At 40.1% G+C, this 19329-nt stretch overlaps 1 protein-coding gene across 1 annotated transcript in view; it reads left to right on the top strand.

Annotated features, from left to right (window-relative positions):
• Positions 1 to 19329, top strand: part of LOC117407445 (glutamate receptor ionotropic, kainate 1-like) — a 102585-nt gene that overhangs the window by 18626 nt on the left and 64630 nt on the right. The window contains 1 exon segment of the mRNA XM_059028698.1: positions 13207 to 13374. Coding sequence (XP_058884681.1) covers positions 13207 to 13374 — 168 coding nt within the window.

The raw sequence follows: 19329 nt of genomic DNA, 5'->3' as shown, positions 1-19329 counted from the left end.
TCCATCTTGCCCTCAATCCTGACCAGTTTCCCAGTCCCTGCCGATGAAAAGCATCCCTATAACATGATGCTGCCACCACCATGTTTCACCGTGGGGATGGTGTTCTCAGGGTGATGAGCAGTGTTGGCTTTGTGCCACACATAGCATTTTGCGCTAAGGCCAAAAAGTTCAATTTTGGTTTCATCAGACCACAGAACCTTTTTCCACATGTTTGCTGTGTCTCCCACATGCCTTTTGGCAAAATCCAAACTGGATTTGATATGGGTTTTTTTTAGCAATGGCTTTCTTCTCGCCACTCTTCCATAAAGCCTAGCTTTGTGGAGCGTCCGGGTTATAGTTGTCCCATGGACAGTTTCTCCCATTTCAGCTGTGGATCTCTTCAGCTCCTTCAGAGTTACTATTGGCCTCTTGGTTGCTTCTCTGACTAATGCCCTCCTTACCTGGTCACTGAGTTTTGGTGGACGGCCTTCTCTAGGCAGAGTCGCGGTTGTGCCATATTCTTTCCATTTTTTAATAATGGATTTAATGGTGCTCCGGGGGATGTTCAAAGTTTGGGATATTTTTTTATAACCCAACCCTGATTGGTGCTTCTCTAGAACTTTATCCCGGACTTGTTTTGATAGCTCCTTGGTCTTCATGATGCTGTTTGTTTAGATATGCTCTCTAACAAACTCTGGGGCCTTCCAGAAACAGGTGTATTTAAATCTGAGATCATGTGACACTTTAATTGCACACAAGTGGACTCCATTCAACTAATTATGTGACTTCTGAAGGCAATTGGTTGCACCAGAGCTTATTTAGGGGTGTCACCGCAAAGGGGGTGAATACTTATGCAATCAAGACTTTTCAGTTTTTTATTTGTAAATAATTTTGAAAAATATGTAGATTTTTTTCCCCCACTTCGACATAATGGACTATTTTGTGAGATCAGTGACAAAAAAATCCTAATTTAAATCCATTTTAATTCCAGGTTGTAACACTACAAAAATGTGGAAAAGTTCAAGGGGGGTGAATACTTTTGCAAGGCACTGTATGTGTATTTCTCAGATACGCCACTTTTTTCTGCTTCTCTCAGCTCCTATCGGTTTCACTCGGCCATTGAATAGTTTTCTCTGCTTTTTCCGGAGAAAAAATGATTAGAGACCTGTGTTTTATGTCTTTTTGATGTTGGACAGGGTCCGACATCGGACCGGAAAGGGAAAATTGTAGTGTCGGACCTGGTCCGACAGAACCGCAAAGGGTTAAGGTGCTGCTTATTAATGTTTTATAAATATATAATATATACTTAATAACTATGTTAAAGTGTTAATAACACATTGTATATGGTTTGTAACCAGGAAATAGCCATAGATGGAATGACAGTTTTATAAAGGGGACAGTTTTTAGCCACCTATTGTACTTTGGGATGTTTAAACGTAATTCTGTCAATGGTTATTGCATGGTTATAAACCATCTACAATGCTGTATTAACACTCCAACATAGTTATTAAGCATATACTATATTTATAAAATATGAATAAGCAGCACCTTAATATAAAGTGGTACCATAGAATACATTGTTAAAAAGAAAAAACAACTTGCTTTGTGACTCTGATAAGAACCTCATAGTATTGCCGTGAAAGGAAAGCCCGTAAGTGCAAATCTTGCAAGTTGTCTTTTTTTTCCTTCCTTCCCTACCCCCCACTTCTAATAAACAGTAAAATAAAATGATACTACCGGTATATATTTAAGATGGATACACCTTATTACAATCACAATTCGGAATTGTATTAAAACCAATACAAAGAACTAGTCACTTAAATGTTGCACTTTCGTTTTCTTGTTCTTCATTCCACTTGAGAAAGTAAGGACATTGGAGGATTTAAAAGCCCATTTAATTCACAGCAAAACCCTGTAAATGAAACCAATTTTACTATTACAGTATTGTTATTACAGTATACCTGTGAGTAGCCTTTAAATGTTAATGCAATTACGAATTGTAACGTTTGTCCATCTTATCTTTATTATAACTTTATTAAAGATTTTATTAGATTTGTTTAATAAAATGTTGCACTCTCGTTTGCTCATTTTCTACATTCAAATGAAGGAGGACTGGGCGATTGAAAGGCGCTGAGCAACAGTAGGTCTGAAACGACACAAGCTCTGTGGATTGGGGGTTGGTCAGATTAAACCTGATCCCTGCCTGGATAGTTGATAGTCAATCATCCTGGAGACCCACTAAGTCTGCCATTTCCCATGGAGCTTTTACAATCGCTGAGTCTGGGTGAGGTGTGTACGGGGGGACGGGGGATGAGTCTGGTTGAGGTGTGTCGGGGGGGGGGGGGCGGGGGCTGAGTGGGTGAGGTGTGTCAGGGGGGTGGGGGATGAGTCTGGTTGAGGTGTGTCGGGGGGCTGGGGGTGAGTCTGGTTGAGGTGTGTCGGGGGGGCTGGGGGTGAGTCTGGTTGAGGTGTGTCGGGGGGGCTGGGGGTGAGTCTGGTTGAGGTGTGTCGGGGGGGGGGCTGGGGGTGAGTCTGGTTGAGGTGTGTCGGGGGGGCTGGGGGTGAGTCTGGTTGAGGTGTGTCGGGGGGGGCTGGGGGTGAGTCTGGTTGAGGTGTGTCGGGGGGGGCTGGGGGTGAGTCTGGTTGAGGTGTGTCGGGGGGGCTGGGGGTGAGTCTGGTTGAGGTGTGTCGGGGGGGCTGGGGGTGAGTCTGGTTGAGGTGTGTCGGAGGGATGATTCTCGTTGAGGTGTGTCGGGGGGCGGGGGAGTTTGGGTGAGGTGTTTCAAGGGGGGCGGGGGATAAGTCTGGTTGAGGTGTGTCTGGGGGGCAAGTGGTTGAGTTGTGTCGGGGGGGCGGGGGAGTCTGGGTGAGGTGTGTCGGTGGGACGGGGTAGTCTGGGTGAGGTGTGTCGGGGAGGGCAGGGGAGAAAGTCTACACCCCCTTGAACTTTTTTCACATTTTGTTGTGTTAGTGCCTCAGAGTGCCCCCCCCCCCCGAGTTAATAATTGGTGGAAGCACCTTTGGCAGCAATTACAGCTGTGAGTCTGTTGGGATAGGTCTCTACCAGCTTTGCACACCTAGATTTGGAAATATTTGACCATTCTTCTTTACAAAACTGTTTAAGCTCTGTCAAGTTCCTTGGGAAGCGTTGATGGACAGCAATCTTCAAGTCCTGCCACACATCTGCGATTGGATTTAGGTTGGGGCTCTGACTGGGCCACTCAAGGACATTTACCTTTTTGTTCCTTAGCCACTCCAGTGTAGCTTTGGCTGTGTGCTTTGGGTCGTTGTCGTGCTGAAAGGTGAACTTCCGTCCCAGTTTCAGCTTTCTTGCAGAGGGCAGCAGGTTTTTCTCAAGGACTTCTCTGTACTGTGCTCCATTGATTTTCCTTTCTATCCTGAGAAGTGCCCCAGTCCCTGCCGATGAGAAAGAGCCCCATAACATGATGCTGCCACCACCATGCTTCACAGTAGGGATGGTGTTCTTTGGGTGATGCACTGTGTTGGGTTTAAGCCAAACATAACGCTTTGCATTTAGGCCAAAAAGTTCCATTTTAGTTTCGTCACACCACAAAACTTTTTGCCACATGGCTACAGAATCTCCAGAGTGTGTTTTTGCATACTTCAAATGGGGTGGGCTTTCTTGAGTAATGGCTTCCTTCTTGCCACCCTACCATACAGGCCAGATTTGTGGAATGCTTGGGATATTGTTATCGCATGCACACTTTGACCAATCTTCGCCATAAAAGCCTGTAGCTCTTGCAAAGTTGCCATTGGCCTCTTGATAGCCTCTCTGATTAGTCTCCTTCTTGCTCGGTCATCCAATTTGGAGGGACGGCCTGATCTAGGCAGGGTCTTGGTGGTGCCATACACCTTCCACTTCTTAATTATTATCTTGACCATGCTCCAAGGGATATTCAAGGCCTTTTGATATATATATATTTTTTTATACCCATCCCCTGATCTGTGCCTTTCAACAACTTTGTCCAGGAGTTCTTTTGAAAGCGCCTTAGTGCTCATGGTTGGGTCTTTGCATTGAAATGCACTACCCAGCAGAGGGAACCTACAGGAACTGCTGAATTTATTCTGAAGTCATGAGAATTACTACAGTTTAACACAGGTGGAGGCCACTTAACTTGTGACTTTGAAGGCGATTTGATTATACCTGAGCTAATTTAGGATTTCTATTACAAGGGGGGTGGACACTTATCCAACCAAGCTATTTCAGTTTGTAATTAATTTTCTACAAATTTCTATAATATTTTTCACTTGGAAGTTGTGGGGTAGGATGTGTAGATCAATGAAAAAAAAAAATCTCTTTGCATTTTAATTCCAGGCTATAAGGCAACAAAAGGTGAACATTTTTAAAGGGGGTGTAGACTTTCTATAGGCACTGTGTGTGTGTGTTTGTGTGTAATATATATATATATATAAATAAAAAATTAGTAAGAGTAGGTGGTCCCGACTTGATCTACTCTATCTTGGTGAGGGTATCTGCAAAAGGCAGCCATGTTAATGAAAATTGTGTCATTGGTTAATTTAATTGTATGATATGTTAATTGTTTTGGCAGTTAGCATGACATTTGTAAATTGGAGCCAGCCTCACAGTTTAATTCAGGCCTGCCAAGTTGGAGGAAGCAGAAAGCTGTGTGCTCTGCTTCCAAACAGTCATGTAAAGTACGTACTGTGTTTCTCTGTAACAACTATATGTTTTAGTTTCGTATCGGTAAGCAGCTTAGCTGCCCGCTTTGGTCAGTCAGGGATGGTACTCTGTTTAGTTAGTACTCCTTTTGAGGATTTAGGCTTTTGTTTGTTTAATGAATAAATATACAGGCCCTGTCCTGTTTTAAATAACATTTGTGGTCCAGTAAATGTTTCTTTTACACACAAGAAGACAGTGAAAAGTTCCTAGAGACAGAGGAACCTGAGTTCCTGGAGCTGGTCCAGGAGGTCCGGGAGGAGGTGGCCTTGGAATGGCCAAATGTGCTGTGCACATGGGGGGAGGATGTGTAATAGAGTAGGTGGTTCTGACCTTAATTTTGAGGTTTTAGGACCCTGGGGGTTTAGGGAACATCTACTCCATCTTGGTGAGGGTATCTGCAAAAGGCAGCCATGTTAATGAAAATGGTGTAATTGGTTAATTTAATTGCATGATTTGTTAATTGTTTTGGCAGTTGGCATGACATTTGTAAATTACAGCCAGCTGCCCACATTTGTTACTGTGGGGCTTATAAGCCTTGCAGTTTAATTCAGGGCTGCCGAGGTGGAGGAAGAAAGCTGTGTGCTCTGCTTCTTTTACACACAAGAAGACCGTTTAAAGGTCCCGAATTGTGGTGAGGCACCCCCACTGTCACTAATATATATATATAATTTATTGTGAACTATTTGTTTGGTGTGGAAGCCAAATTGACAGTCGGAGAGAGCACACAGGACGAAAGCAATATAATAAACTGGTAAGTTTATTTATATTTGAACATGAATAAAGAAAAAACGAAAATAAACAAAAGAAAACCTGCCCTCTGGGCACTAACTGAACTGTTTTCCTTTTCCCTATCTAGCCCTGCAGAATCTAGCCTTCTAACAGGTAAAAACAATCACTTAGTGTTCAGACCACCGAGTGCAGTAGACAGTATATTTCTTCACTATACTTCGGTGAAACTCACATGGGCCAGCAGGTGGCACTGTTCCCAAATTACACCACAAACTAAAACGTGTCGGTTTCTTCAAAACCAAACAATAATGCTTCCGTTTCTAAGTGTTTGTTCCAAACCAAATAATAAAACAGTCCTTAAACACTTTAGCTTCTGTGTGTTTTGTTCCAGAGATAATAACACGATCCTTAACACGGTAATTTCCAGGTATCCGTTTCACGCAGCACTCGCTCTCTATGTAAAAACCCTGGCTAGGCATACGCACAGGATTATGTAAATATTCAGAGTCCCGGGTACTATCTTCCTCTGTAAATACACAGCGCGTCTTCACCTGCTTGGTATTATCATCAGTAATTCCTACCCGTGTCCCGTATTTTTGGTTTTTAAGACCACAGGTTATTTTAAATTACACCTTGTGTTTCATTTATGTGTTTCATTTATGTTTCATTTATGTCACAGTGGACAGTGCAGCTTATAACTTCACTCGGCTGTACCGATATACTCACAACAGTAAATTGAGTAAGCAGGTTTCACTCAGCAGTGCAAAATTTCTTTTCACTTCAGCGAAAACAGAGTAGTTTAAATGTTATTTTACCTCTCGGGTATGGCTATCCAGGCTGTAGTACTCACGGCGTTTTTTCTATTACTCCTCGTAACCCTCTGCTTCACAGCTGTTTGTATTGCTCCTCGTATTCCTTTTCACGTCACCCACAATTCTTTAACACGTTGTTTCTTTTAACCAAACGAAGGTCTCACAAAATAATAAACCGGTATTACTTGCTTGAAATACCTTATTCACTTCTACCTTTCACAAGTTTTACAGCAACCCAGTTGCGTCCTTGCTACACGCTCCTACACCCACACTTGTACACTCCGGGGGTCCTTTTTATCGTCCATTTCCCCTGCTACCAGGTCACCTGATCTCCTACTGCGCTTGGGCTTTTGGGAACTGAAGTTTTGTTGTTTTCTTCTATATGAGAGCGAAATACCAGTTTCCCCACGTCCCTGGTACTCCCTCCTCTTACTATAGACTGACCATCCTTCACACTATATATATATATATATATATATATATATATATATATATATATATATATATATATATATATATATATATAATATATATATATACAGACGTGCTCAAATTTGTTGGTACCCTTACAGCTCATTGAAATAATGCTTCATTCCTCCTGAAAAGTGATGAAATTAAAAGCTATTTTTATCATGTATACTTGCATGCCTTTGGTATGTCATAGAATAAAGCAAAGAAGCTGTGAAAAGACATGAATTATTGCTGATTCTACAAAGATATTCTAAAATGGCCTGGACACATTTGTTGGTACCCCTTAGAAAAGATAATAGATAATTGGATTATAGTGATATTTCAAACTAATTAGTTTCTTTAATTAATATCACACATGTCTCCAATCTTGTAATCAGTCATTCAGCCTATTTAATGGAGAAAAGTAGTCACTGTGCTGTTTGGTATCATTGTGTGCACCACATTGAACATGGACCAGAGAAAGCAAAGGAGAGAGTTGTCTGAGGAGATCAGAAAGGAAATAATAGACAAGCATGGTAAAGGTAAAGGCTACAAGACCATCTCCAAGCAGCTTGATGTTCCTGTGACAACAGTTGCAAATATTATGAAGAAGTTTAAGGTCCATGGAACTGTAGCCAACCTCCCTGGGCGCGGCCGCAAGAGGAAAATCAACCCCAGATTGAACAGAAGGATAGTGCGAATGGTAGAAAAAGAACCAAGGATAACTGCCAAAGAGAAACAAGCTGAACTCCAAGGTGAAGGTACGTCAGTTTCTGATCGCACCATCCGTCGCTTTTTGAGCGAAAGTGGGCTCCATGGAAGAAGACCCAGGAGGACTCCACTTTTGAAAGAAAAACATAAAAAAGCCAGACTGGAATTTGCTAAAATGCATATTGACAAGCCACAATCCTTCTGGGAGAATGTCCTTTGGACAGATATGTCAAAACTGGAGCTTTTTGGCAAGTCACATCAGCTCTATGTTCACAGACGAAAAAATGAAGCTTTCAAAGAAAAGAACACCATACCTACAGTGAAACATGGAGGAGGCTCAGTTATGTTTTGGGGCTGCTTTGCTGCGCCTGGCACAGGGTGCCTTGAATCTGTGCAGGGCACAATGAAATCTCAAAACTATCAAGGCATTCTGGAGCGAAACGTACTGCCCAGTGTCAGAAAGCTCTGTCTCAGTCTCAGGTCATGGGTCCTCCAACAGGATAATGACCCAAAACACACAGCTAAAAGCACCCAAGAATGGATAAGAACAAAACATTGGACTATTCTGAAGTGGCCTTCTATGAGTCCTGATCTGAATCCTATCGAACATCTATGGAAAGAGCTGAAACTTGCAGTCTGGAGAAGGCACCCATCAAACCTGAGACAGCTGGAGCAGTTTGCTCAGGAAGAGTGGGCCAAACTACCTGTTAACAGGTGCAGAAGTCTCATTGAGAGCTACAGAAAACGTTTGATTGCAGTGATTGCCTCTAAAGGTTGTGCAACAAAATATTAGGTTAGCGGTCCCATCATTTTTGTCCATGCCATTTTCATTTGTTTTCTTATTTACAATATTATGTTGAATAAAAAATCAAAAGCAAAGTCTGATTTCTATTAAATATGGAATAAACAATGGTGGATGCCAATTACTTTTGTCAGTTTCAAGTTATTTCAGAGAAAATTGTGCATTCTTCGTTTTTTGTGGAGGGGTACCAACAAATTTGAGCACGTCTGTGTGTGTATATATATATTTATATATATATATATATATATATATATATATATATATATATATATATATATATATATATATATATGGCTGTAAGAAAATTGTGGGGTGTGTGGTGTTTTTTTTTTTTTTTTTTTTTTATCAAGTTGTGGCCACTGTGTATTAAGGTTGCGGTTTCATAAATATAAACAGTTTGCACATATATATACTTGCTTTCATGATGGATTTTTGTTCATTTGTTAAACAATAAAAAAGAAACGTACAAATAGATAACCAGAACATAAGTTCTTAAGACTCCCTCTTTATCACAATTTGAACTATTTTACACTGTGTTTCATTACAAGTGAAGAGTTGCAGCTAACAATGTTGCATAACACACAGTACTTGCATAACAGTAAAAGCTCACTCACAAAACAGCCACTACAGTATTTACAAACCAGCAATAAACCTTCAGTCACAAAATGTAACAGTGAGTACAGTACTTGCATCACGGCCCACAGTCTTCTTTCCCTGTTGCTAACCTAAAAAAAGAAGTAGGCGGGTTAAAGCGGTAGTGGAGTACTGTAATATAATAAAGATGTACAAAACGCAGCGGAATTATACAGAGGCAGCTGGCGGGCCACTCCTTGGGACCCTGAGGGCCACTTTTGGCCCGCGGGACATACAATGAGGAACGCTATAGAGGTGTCTATAGAGAGGAATAGAATGTTTTAAACTGGTTATTGATCTACTGTGGGGGCTCCTGTTTTGGTGTTAATTTGCGTAATAAAATGAGAGGCTGCTGATTAATGGAGTTGATGTGCTAGTAGCTTGCTGGCTTTGTCTTCAAATTCATACACTACATGATGAGAAATAACAAATAGCTGTTGAGCCTGTCTTAGAGAAGGTCAAATTCACTTTGTAACATTAGACACTGTTTATAAAGATGAAGAGTGGAGGAGCTGGCATATTGCTAGCCTATTTGGAAAATTTGGTCAGTTACTTCAGTAATTCTGTTATTGTGGCGTTTATTGCAATGATCAAAGTATGATATTATTTGGCCTCTCATATGCTTTGAGTGCTTTCCATAGGGTGGCTGGATGATCAGATATCACAATACTCTGATAGGAACATGAATGGTCAGGAGGAAGCAATGCATTGTCTAGCAATAAATAGTCAATACGTGAATATGAACATGTGGAAAGAATGAGTACTGCCTACCAGTAGGGAACAAAAAGCACCAAACATTCAAGGATTTATATGTATTGAGGAAGTTATGAATGGCTAGAGCGGATTTTGCCTTGTGGAAGAGTGGTCTAGACTGGGGTTCAAGGTACAATTAAAGCCCCCCCCCACGAATTAAGTGGTGGGAATGCAAATCTGGGAGAGAAGATAGGAAACTATTAAAAAATGGACCGTCATCGCACCTGGGTGCATATACATTAGCAAGGATTACAGGTGTATCAAAGAGCTTACCCTTGACGACGACAAAGAGGCTTCTCAGGTCTGCCATCACTTGAAAAACAACTAGTGGGATATATTTGCATTAAAGGTGGAATGGAACAGCTGAGCTGGTGCCCCCCCCCCCCCCCCCCCCCCCCCGAATGAACAAACTCTGGGGTTTATATGCCCCAGAGAAACAAGTTTAGGTAGCTGGCTCTAATTTACAATGATGAGGCCAACTGCCAAAACAATTAACAAATTAACCATACACATTTGCACGTGTGTTTTGGTATGGAGGATTTAAACTCCCTCCCTGCTCTGTTACATAGGGTAATGGGATGGAAAGGTAACATTTGTAAATTTTAATAAAATAAAAGTGGTTTTAAAAAGTCCAAATTCCCATTCGGCTTATTTTTATTTATTTATTTTTTGATTATTTATTTTTTTAAGTATTTCTATGCAGGACAGCCGCTATAAGAGTATTGCCTTTATTAAAAATGTGCATGAATTAATCAACTAATGCCCATAAATTAACTGATCAAAATTTTCAATCAAGGGACAGCCCTAGTTTTTACCAGTTTCTAAATGCTTAAGATGTTAATTTCTAAAATTGTGGGCTTTAAATTGAATTTAAATAAAAAACCATCAAAGTATGAGTATTATGATTATTTTGTATGCTTACTGGAGCATTTATACTGCTAAAAAGTGCAGAATGATTGTGATTCACTGATTTAGTATTCAATAATATGATGACTTGAAAACAGCAAAGTTCATGAGCAGCACAGAGCACAACTCCCACCCTTCTATGTAGAGGAAATCTGGTTGACCCATAACTGCATTGTAATTCTATAATACATTAGTAAAAAAAAGAATTTAATAGGTGGGGTCGCACCTGACAAAAGGAGGTCCCAAATAAACAAACTCGGAGAACCTCTGGTTTAGATCAATTGAATAATTTCCATTGGGCCTCATTTATGAAAGGGTACTAAACATTATGGTGCACCATAATTGCAACTGGTGTGCACGTTCATGATTTCCGTATTTGCTATTGCAATTGTATTCATTATCGCACGAAATGGTGGGCATATTATGGCGCATACTGACATTATTGTGCCACACTATGGTAATCAGAATGGATTTGTGATTTGTATGGTAATTCATGATTATGTATTTAAAAACAGGCACCCCGCTCTGAATAATGAGATGAGCTTCATTCACACCATATTTACTAACGGGCGATAATCATAGTGTGCACCTTAAAGTGAGCGATAATTAGTTTGTTTGGAAACTAGGCTTTAAGCACTGATAGGTACACTATATTAAACCTATTTTTCTGGGCTGAAATCTATCTGGTGTGATGGAGGCATTACTTGCATTAAAGTTTTCATATAGAGCAATGAAAATCACCTGTAATGTTTTATAATTAGATTTTATTTTATAGTTCATTACATTGATACAAATAGTGATTTTAAATAAAACACTGGACCAAACAAGGTATTATAATTTTAAAACAACCACCTCCACCAGAATTAACTCTTCTGCATGTAGTTTTAGTTTGCGTTGCCTCTGCCTGTCCCCTGCGGAGGGCTGTGTCTGTTGTTCACTCATTTTCGGTCAATGTAAGCCACCTCCACCTTCACAATAAGCCACTGACCAAAAGATACACCTGGACTGCTGGAGCTTTTTATATCATGGTGGTCACAGTTAAGTCTTGTTCATTGTGTGCACCTAAATTAATTTGTTCTCTGTTAGTAAATGGGACAGTAAATTTTGATTTATGGTGCACGCTTGGCTCACTACTTAATGTGCATGTGTGACGGGGTGCCCAACCCTTGTGTATTTATTTTATGTATGATAATGTTTTCATTTGTATTATATTGTATTTGTGTGCAGACAGACAAAAGCCGTCCATTATTATTTATTATATCTGCCACCAGAGGGAGACGGGCCACCGTTCCTGCCTCCGCCACCAGAGGGAGACGGGCCGCCATTCCCGCCTCCGCCACCAGAGGGAGACGGGCCGCCGTTCCCGCCTCCACCACCAGAGGTGCCACCAGCGCTGCTCCTGCTGGAGGTCCAGGTTCCCTGCCAGCATCCGTGTGCTTTGAAGGTCCGGGGCCCCCGCCAATGAAGAAAGCATGGCTGTTCCGACATCAACCCCGCCCATCACTGTCTGCCGAAATAGCCCACCCGAGGGACATAAGGGGGGGGGGGGGGAATAGTTTGGCCGATTGTACGTATTGTATTGTATTGGGGCAGCAGTGTGGAGTAGTGGTTAGGGCTCTGGACTCTTGACCGGAGGGTTGTGGGTTCAATCCCCAGTGGGGGACACTGCTGTTGTACCCTTGAGCAAGGTACTTTACCTAGATTGCTCCAGTAAAAACCCAACTGTATAAATGGGTAATTGTATGTAAAATAATGTGATATCTGTATAATGTGATATAATGTATAATGTGATATCTTGTAACAATTGTAAGTCGCCCTGGATAAGGGCATCTGCTAAGAAATAAATAATAATAATAATAATAATAATAATACGTGGGGGGAGGTGTGTGGCAGAGCAAGGCTGGGGTTAAATTCCCCTCCCTGCCCAGGTTTATTGTGTCAGGTGGGAGTATTTAACAATCAATCAGCACCCAGCCAACTTTTCCATAAAAGGAGGTTTCAGCTCCTCATTAGAGAGAGGTATCAAGCTGGTATTTTGTGTTGCTTACTGTGTTTTTCTTTGTGTGCTGTTTTTTTGAATTTTTGCATTCCAGTGAAGGCGTAGTTCAGCCTGGAAGCTTTATTTTTGTAAGTTTTACTTTGTGTTTATTGTTTGTGTTTTAAGAACCTTTTTGTTTGGCCCTCGTGCCTGTTTATTTTGTGTCTTTTATTTAATAAAAGTATTTTGTTTGAACTGCAGTCTGTCTCTGGGCCTCATCCCTTGCGCCACCCTGTCACAGGCATCATGAAGTCTACCTGTAACTACTTTATATGGTGGTCCCTGGAGTCCGCATTGATCATAGAGATAATAAAGGGTGTAGACAGAGGATTTTTAATTGCTTCAATCATCAGGAATAGGCATCCACGGCTACATATAAATGCCTGACCACCCTTGATGTTCAAAGGCAAACAGTTCATTAAATGTGCCTCTTAGGCTGGTGAGTTTGAGCTACCTAATTGGGCAATACTAAAGTTATAACATTTACAACTCAACATAGGGAAATTCTGAAAAATAAATGAATTTCAAACTATAATTAAAAACTTAAATAATCTTGACGATCAAAGTTTGTTCCCAAACCTCAACCTTATGAGCTTTACAGTGACTGAGGCAACATGCTATTATTTTTATCAACAGTATACCTATCCATGTACTTGATTGTTTTACGTTTACTCATTTCTGTTTTTTACAGGAGGCATTTTTGAAACCTTGGAGAATGAACCTATAAGTCTTGAAGAATTGGCCTTCAAATTTGCTGTCACTAATATAAACAGAAACAGGACATTAATGCCAAACACCACATTAACCTACGACATCCAGAGAATTAACCTATTTGATAGTTTTGAAGCCTCCAGAAGAGGTAAGAATTTTGTAAAATTTGCTTTGGTCCTGTGTCTGTATGGTGAGGGCATTTGTTTTACACGTGCAGGGAAATCATTTACATAATTATTCCTTTCTAAATTACACAGTAATTGGTGTGATTTCTCGTGATGTGCAGATACTTCTATCTTCTGAAGAATTTCCTTTAACAAGTTTTTTATTGGCAGGTATTAAATGAAACCAAACAAGCCTAAATTATTTTCACAAGAAAGGCAGTTTTTTTCACCTTTACAATTGAGTATCAATCAAAGGCAATTATAAAACGACAGACAGAGATTATGCTCTCTGATTGGTCAATCTTGTTCCACCCATTGAAAAATGTAACAATATCACCGCGGCTGGAGCCTTATCTCCAATTTAAATGCGGAATCTGAGAAATACAACACCATCCACAAAAACTGCCAACCATCCACAATTTTCAATTTGTTTTATAATAATGCAATATTAAACAATATAAATATAACCCTACTGTTAAGCTACATTTGCTGTGCTCCAGGTGTGCTGCTAGTTAACATCCCATGATGACGTGTCTTCCAAACTTAGAACATTTATGTGATGTCACACAATCTTTTATTTACAGTATAACTCTGAACACATTTCTGGGTTTTCTTTGGTGGATAAAGAACTCTGAACAACAAAGGATGGGTTTAAACAGGACGGTACCTTTTGTTTATTTGTGTTCCTTTTCTACTGGAAACACGGCTTCTTTTAACAAACAATACACAACAGAAATAAATCCTAGCTCCTGCTTTGGCGCGCTAACTAAACTTAACAGGATCCCTAATTTTCAGTCAGATGCTAATCCGGCTTACTGACCTTAAATATATTATTCACAAATCACAGATTTAACATACACCATATTCAGGTATATACACAGTTCCTTATCTTTACACATACAGCTACTGTCTTTGAAACCTGTCCTTTTTATAGCCATCTGGCTTGTATTATTACGAACAGGTCTTAAAGTTTAACTGATTGCCAGTCAATCTGTGTTCTTGGATGGCTATGGCATTCTGGGAGATGTCATTTTTTTTGTTTAAACAGCAAGAACTACAATTCTTTTTTATTTTCACCTATATTTTTTTAATGCCTACCTTACTCTCCATGGTAAAAGACTGCAAACTATTCGGGTCCTATGCATCTCCCTTCTACAGTTTGACCCCATATTCTACCACAATTAATTTCCACATAAACACCCTCTTCTAATGTGTATTTCACATATCTTCTGGGTAGGTTCAGGAACAATATCACATTCCTCATCACTTTGTAAATCTCCACAAATTACACAGATGTTAGATTCAAACTCTTTCTTGGGATTTCAAACTCAAACTCTGAGGAACTCATGAAAACATCCCCGCAATGTGAGAGACAAACATTTTAAGTAGCGAAAACCAAATTCAATTACCACATGAACACTCAATTAAGTCTTGTTATCGAACAAAGTATAAATTATCAGTAAGATAATAGTCCTCAGTTTCTTGTGCTTAACGGCACTGAAAAAAAGTTTTTACCGAACACTTACCATTACTAATCCCATACACAATCCACTTCAATTATTGTTTTAGCGTCTGCAAAGATCAAATACTTCAGTTTCTTCATACAGTACTAAAGTAAATCATACATTGTAAATATTGCATATTTCCTCAGTTGTGTCAAGGATGTGTATTCTCCAGTTAAAAGGTCAAAGGCTACAGTAATGGTCGGCAACTGGCGGCCTGCGGGCCAAATGTCTGGCCCGCAAAAGCCTCCTTGGCAGGGATAATAATAATAATAATATTACAAAGTTTTAGAACATTCAGAACTTGATCACACTTTTGAAAAATTGAGGAACTAAATGCAATTCGTTTTATTCGAAACCGTCAGACACGTATAGGTCGGGTTTTTAAAGATAGGCAAAACCCTCTTGAGGATTTCGGCGAGGAAGAAGTAAGAATACGACCCAACTATCAGATCAAGCATGTTTTTTAATTTAGACCAAGATTAGAATCGGATCAGAGCTTGATCGAACGTTTTTAAATTGGACCATGCATCATCAAAATACATAACTGAAACCTTTTTAAAATTGCTAAAATAATATTTAAATAAGCACTATACTGAATTTGGAAAATTGTAACGATAACTTAATAAACTTTAAAACATGCTTTCAGGGATATCCAAAAATATTTCTTTCAGATTGAAACGGAGATCATTTAACGTTTTAGAAAACATTAAGCAACAACGCATTTAAAAGTAGCTGTAACAGTACTGTATTAAGATAATATCAATTAGAAAAACTTTGTACAAAATTAGTTTCTGTTTAGCTATATCTGACATTTCTGTTTTTGCCGTATAGATACAGAAAAAAATAGACCTGACTGCGTAATGAGGTTTCATAAATATTTCTACGTTTTCTGTGTTGACGAAGTCATACTGGCGTTCTCATGGTATAGATTACAATTAAATCACTGCTTTAATTAGATTTAATGTTGCAGTTTTTTTTTATGCATATCATTTTTTTTCCCCCCCAATTTATTTTTTTTCAATAACTTAAGCTTACCTTTTCACAGTCTCAATCTCCCCCTGTCTGCGACATTTTCCAGTTGCAGCTGTCTGTCAGCACTTGATTACATTTGCTCAAAATGTGTTGATAATTTGCTCTGAACCGACGCTGCCACTAGCTGTTTGGGTGTATGGTGGCTATACCGCTGTAAAATATCTGTGTGTCCGTCAGAAAATACACACGGCCGTGATTACAGTAACATTTATTAAAACATTTTTAGAAGTTAAAAACACAAAACAAATCCAGATATCGGTATTAATATACTCGATCTCTTTTTATAGAATCGCTGAAGTTTTAAATTATACATGTACAGTAGTTGCTTCTGATTTCTGTCGTTTAAATTAAATGCATTTCATTTTCTGACATTCAGAATCTTCGGTCTCTGCGCCACGCATATTCGCTTCTCATTGGTCAGTTTCCCTAGTAACGGCTGCGCAGCTCCAGGATCGGATCAAGATTTCGGATCAGTGAAGCTTGATCCTGATCCGCTTAGTACAATGCCTTTTCAAGTTCCGGCTCCAGTGAGCACGGATCCGATCCTGTTTTTTGATCTCGTTAGTACAACCGGCCCCAGGTGTGACAGATGTGATGGCGATACGTAGGCAGCCCTCCAAAGATTCTTGGGTCAGCCTGTTTCGTGCATCTGTTTTGCTGGTGCGTCCCCAGTGTATGCTGGGATGGCAGATCAGACAGAGAAGGTAATTTTCAGTTTCAATAGTTTTAGTTAGGCCGTTACTGCCAGGGGATCAATTGGCCCGCTATTTAAATTACTTGCCAACCACTGGGCTACAGTAACCCCAGAAACAGTCAAGTGCAATAGGAACAGCCTCCTAACGTTGTACAGTTATGGCCAAAAGTTTTGCATCACCCTAGAATAATCAAATTTAGATTCAAAAAGTCGAATGAAACCTGTTGAATAATGTTACGTTAACATCTTAAATTACATACCGCTTTGTAGTTTTCCATATATTTAACGAAAAACTTACAAATAGAAAATGTGACATTTCGAAATCTAACAGAAAAAAAACATGATTTCCAAAAAAGACATCTGTGACAGGATAGCGTCACGGCCCAAGTTGTTACCGACAGGAATGAGAGACACTGAGATTTTTCCTATAAAAATTTACAAAAAATCTATTTTTACAGTTTTTTTTTCATAACACTCTGGAGAAAATTATAAACTTCAGAAAACGACTCTCTTTTTTATTATTTATTTATTTATTATTTTTTTAAACGTTAGATATTTTTGTATTATGTATTCTTCTTATTATTTTCAAAGAGATATATGTATAGAAACATGTTATTCTATGACTTGAGGGACCTAACAATATTCCCTGAAAGTTTTGTTGTGCAAATTACAAGACATTGTTTTACCCGAGTGATTTTTTATTTAGTCATTTTTTTTTAGCTGACTGACTTTCTATCATTTGAAATTAATAAAACAAAATCTATTTTTAGTAGTAGAGAACTCAATCACTATGTAACACAATTTTTGTTCCTGGGTAGTAAGTGTTATTTCCTAATTGCTTATGCCTCAAAAGTATAGAAAATGTCTATTATTCCCCACAAACTTTGCTTTTGTGACCAGGACAGTGATATTTTGAAATTTACCTATTTCCAATGAGAAAACGGGCAAATTTGTGTCTTTTCGTTCACATAAAGTCAGAAAAAAACAACATATGAATCCAAAATAACATGTATTTATACTAAAGTAATACAAAAATGACTACAAAAGATTTAGAAGCGAGTAGTTTTTCGAGATTTACGATTAGACTGTAAATCACTTTCACGAATCAGCCCCCAAATGTAGTCTCCCATCATGTTCTCGTTATACTGTCCTTGGTAGCGGCGTTCAAAGTCCAGTATATCCTGGTGGAAGCGCTCGCCTTGCTCCTCCGAGTACGCTCCCATGTTCTCCTTGAATTTATCAAGATGAGCATCAAGGAAATGGACTTTGAGGGACATCCTACAGCACATTGTGCCGTAGTTCTTCACCAGAGTCTCAACCAGCTCCACATAGTTTTCGGCCTTGTGATTGCCCAGGAAGCCCCGAACCACTGCCACAAAGCTGTTCCAAGCCGCTTTCTCCTTACTAGTGAGCTGCTTGGGGAATTCATTGCACTCCAGGATCTTCTTTATCTGTGGTCCGACGAAGACACCTGCTTTGACCTTTGCCTCAGACAGCTTAGGGAAGAAGTCTTGAAGGTACTTGAAGGCTGCCGACTCCTTATCTAGAGCTCTGACAAATTGTTTCATAAGGCCCAATTTGATGTGCAGTGGTGGCATCAGCACCTTCTGGGGGTCCACCAGTGGCTCCCACTTGACGTTGTTCCTCCCCACAGAGAACTCGGTCCGCTGTGGCCAGTCCTGCCTGTGGTAGTGCGCCTTGGTGTCCCTGCTGTCCCAAAGGCAAAGATAGCAGGGAAACTTGGTAAAACCGCCTTGGAGACCCATCAGGAATGCCACCATTTTGAAGTCTCCTATGACCTCCCAGCCGTACTCATCATACTTCAAGGCGTCCAGCAAGGTCTTGATGCTGTTGTAATCCTCTTTGAGGTGCACCAAGTGAGCCAGAGGAAGAGACGGGTACTTGTTACCATTATGGAGCAGCACGGCTTTGAGGCTCCTGGATGAGCTGTCAATGAAGAGGCGCCACTCATTCTGGTTACAGGCGATTCCGATTGCCTCGAACAGACTGGTCACATTGTGGCAGAAGCAGAGCCCATCTTGACGGGTGAAGAAGCTGGAAAAAGGTTGGTGACGCTTCCTCTGATCTGCGACTTGCACACTTTCATCCAACAAGTTCCACTGCTTGAGCCTAGACGTCAAATGCTCGGCATTGGACTTGGTGAGACCAAGATCTCTAATCAAGTCGTTGTGGTCTTTTTGGTTGGGGTAGTATGGGTTTCTCTCCTCAGCTCCACCTCTGAAATTGTCATCTGGATCTACAACATCTTCCTCGCTCTCTGACTTGTTGCTCTCTTCTAAAGATGGCTGCTCTCTCTCCGGAGGAGTGGGTACGGGGAGCTCATGGCAGTGTGGCACCGGGGCGATGGATGAAGGAAGGTCAGGATACGTGATGGCAGGTGCATTCTTGCCAGTCCGACGTTTGGAAGGGTCCACCATGCAGAAGTAGCAGTTGCTTGAGTGGTCAGTGGGTTCCCACCAAATTCTTGGGATAGCGAACTTCATGGCTCTCTTTTCCCCTCTGTACCATCCTACAAAAATACATTTATTTCACCCATGACTAATGTGTAAGAGATTCTCGCAACATTTTTCATATGTGATATATTTTTTCAATAACATTGAAAATTGTAAAACATTTTAAAATTAAAAACTTTTACAATTTTAAAAATTAACACATTTTATAACACAAAATTCCGAGCAACAATTGTC

Source organism: Acipenser ruthenus, chromosome 8, assembly GCF_902713425.1.
Source record: "Acipenser ruthenus chromosome 8, fAciRut3.2 maternal haplotype, whole genome shotgun sequence".
Classification (NCBI taxonomy): Eukaryota; Metazoa; Chordata; class Actinopteri; order Acipenseriformes; family Acipenseridae; genus Acipenser; species Acipenser ruthenus.
Note: the sequence above shows the minus strand (reverse complement) of the source record. Positions and strands in the feature narration are given on the sequence as shown.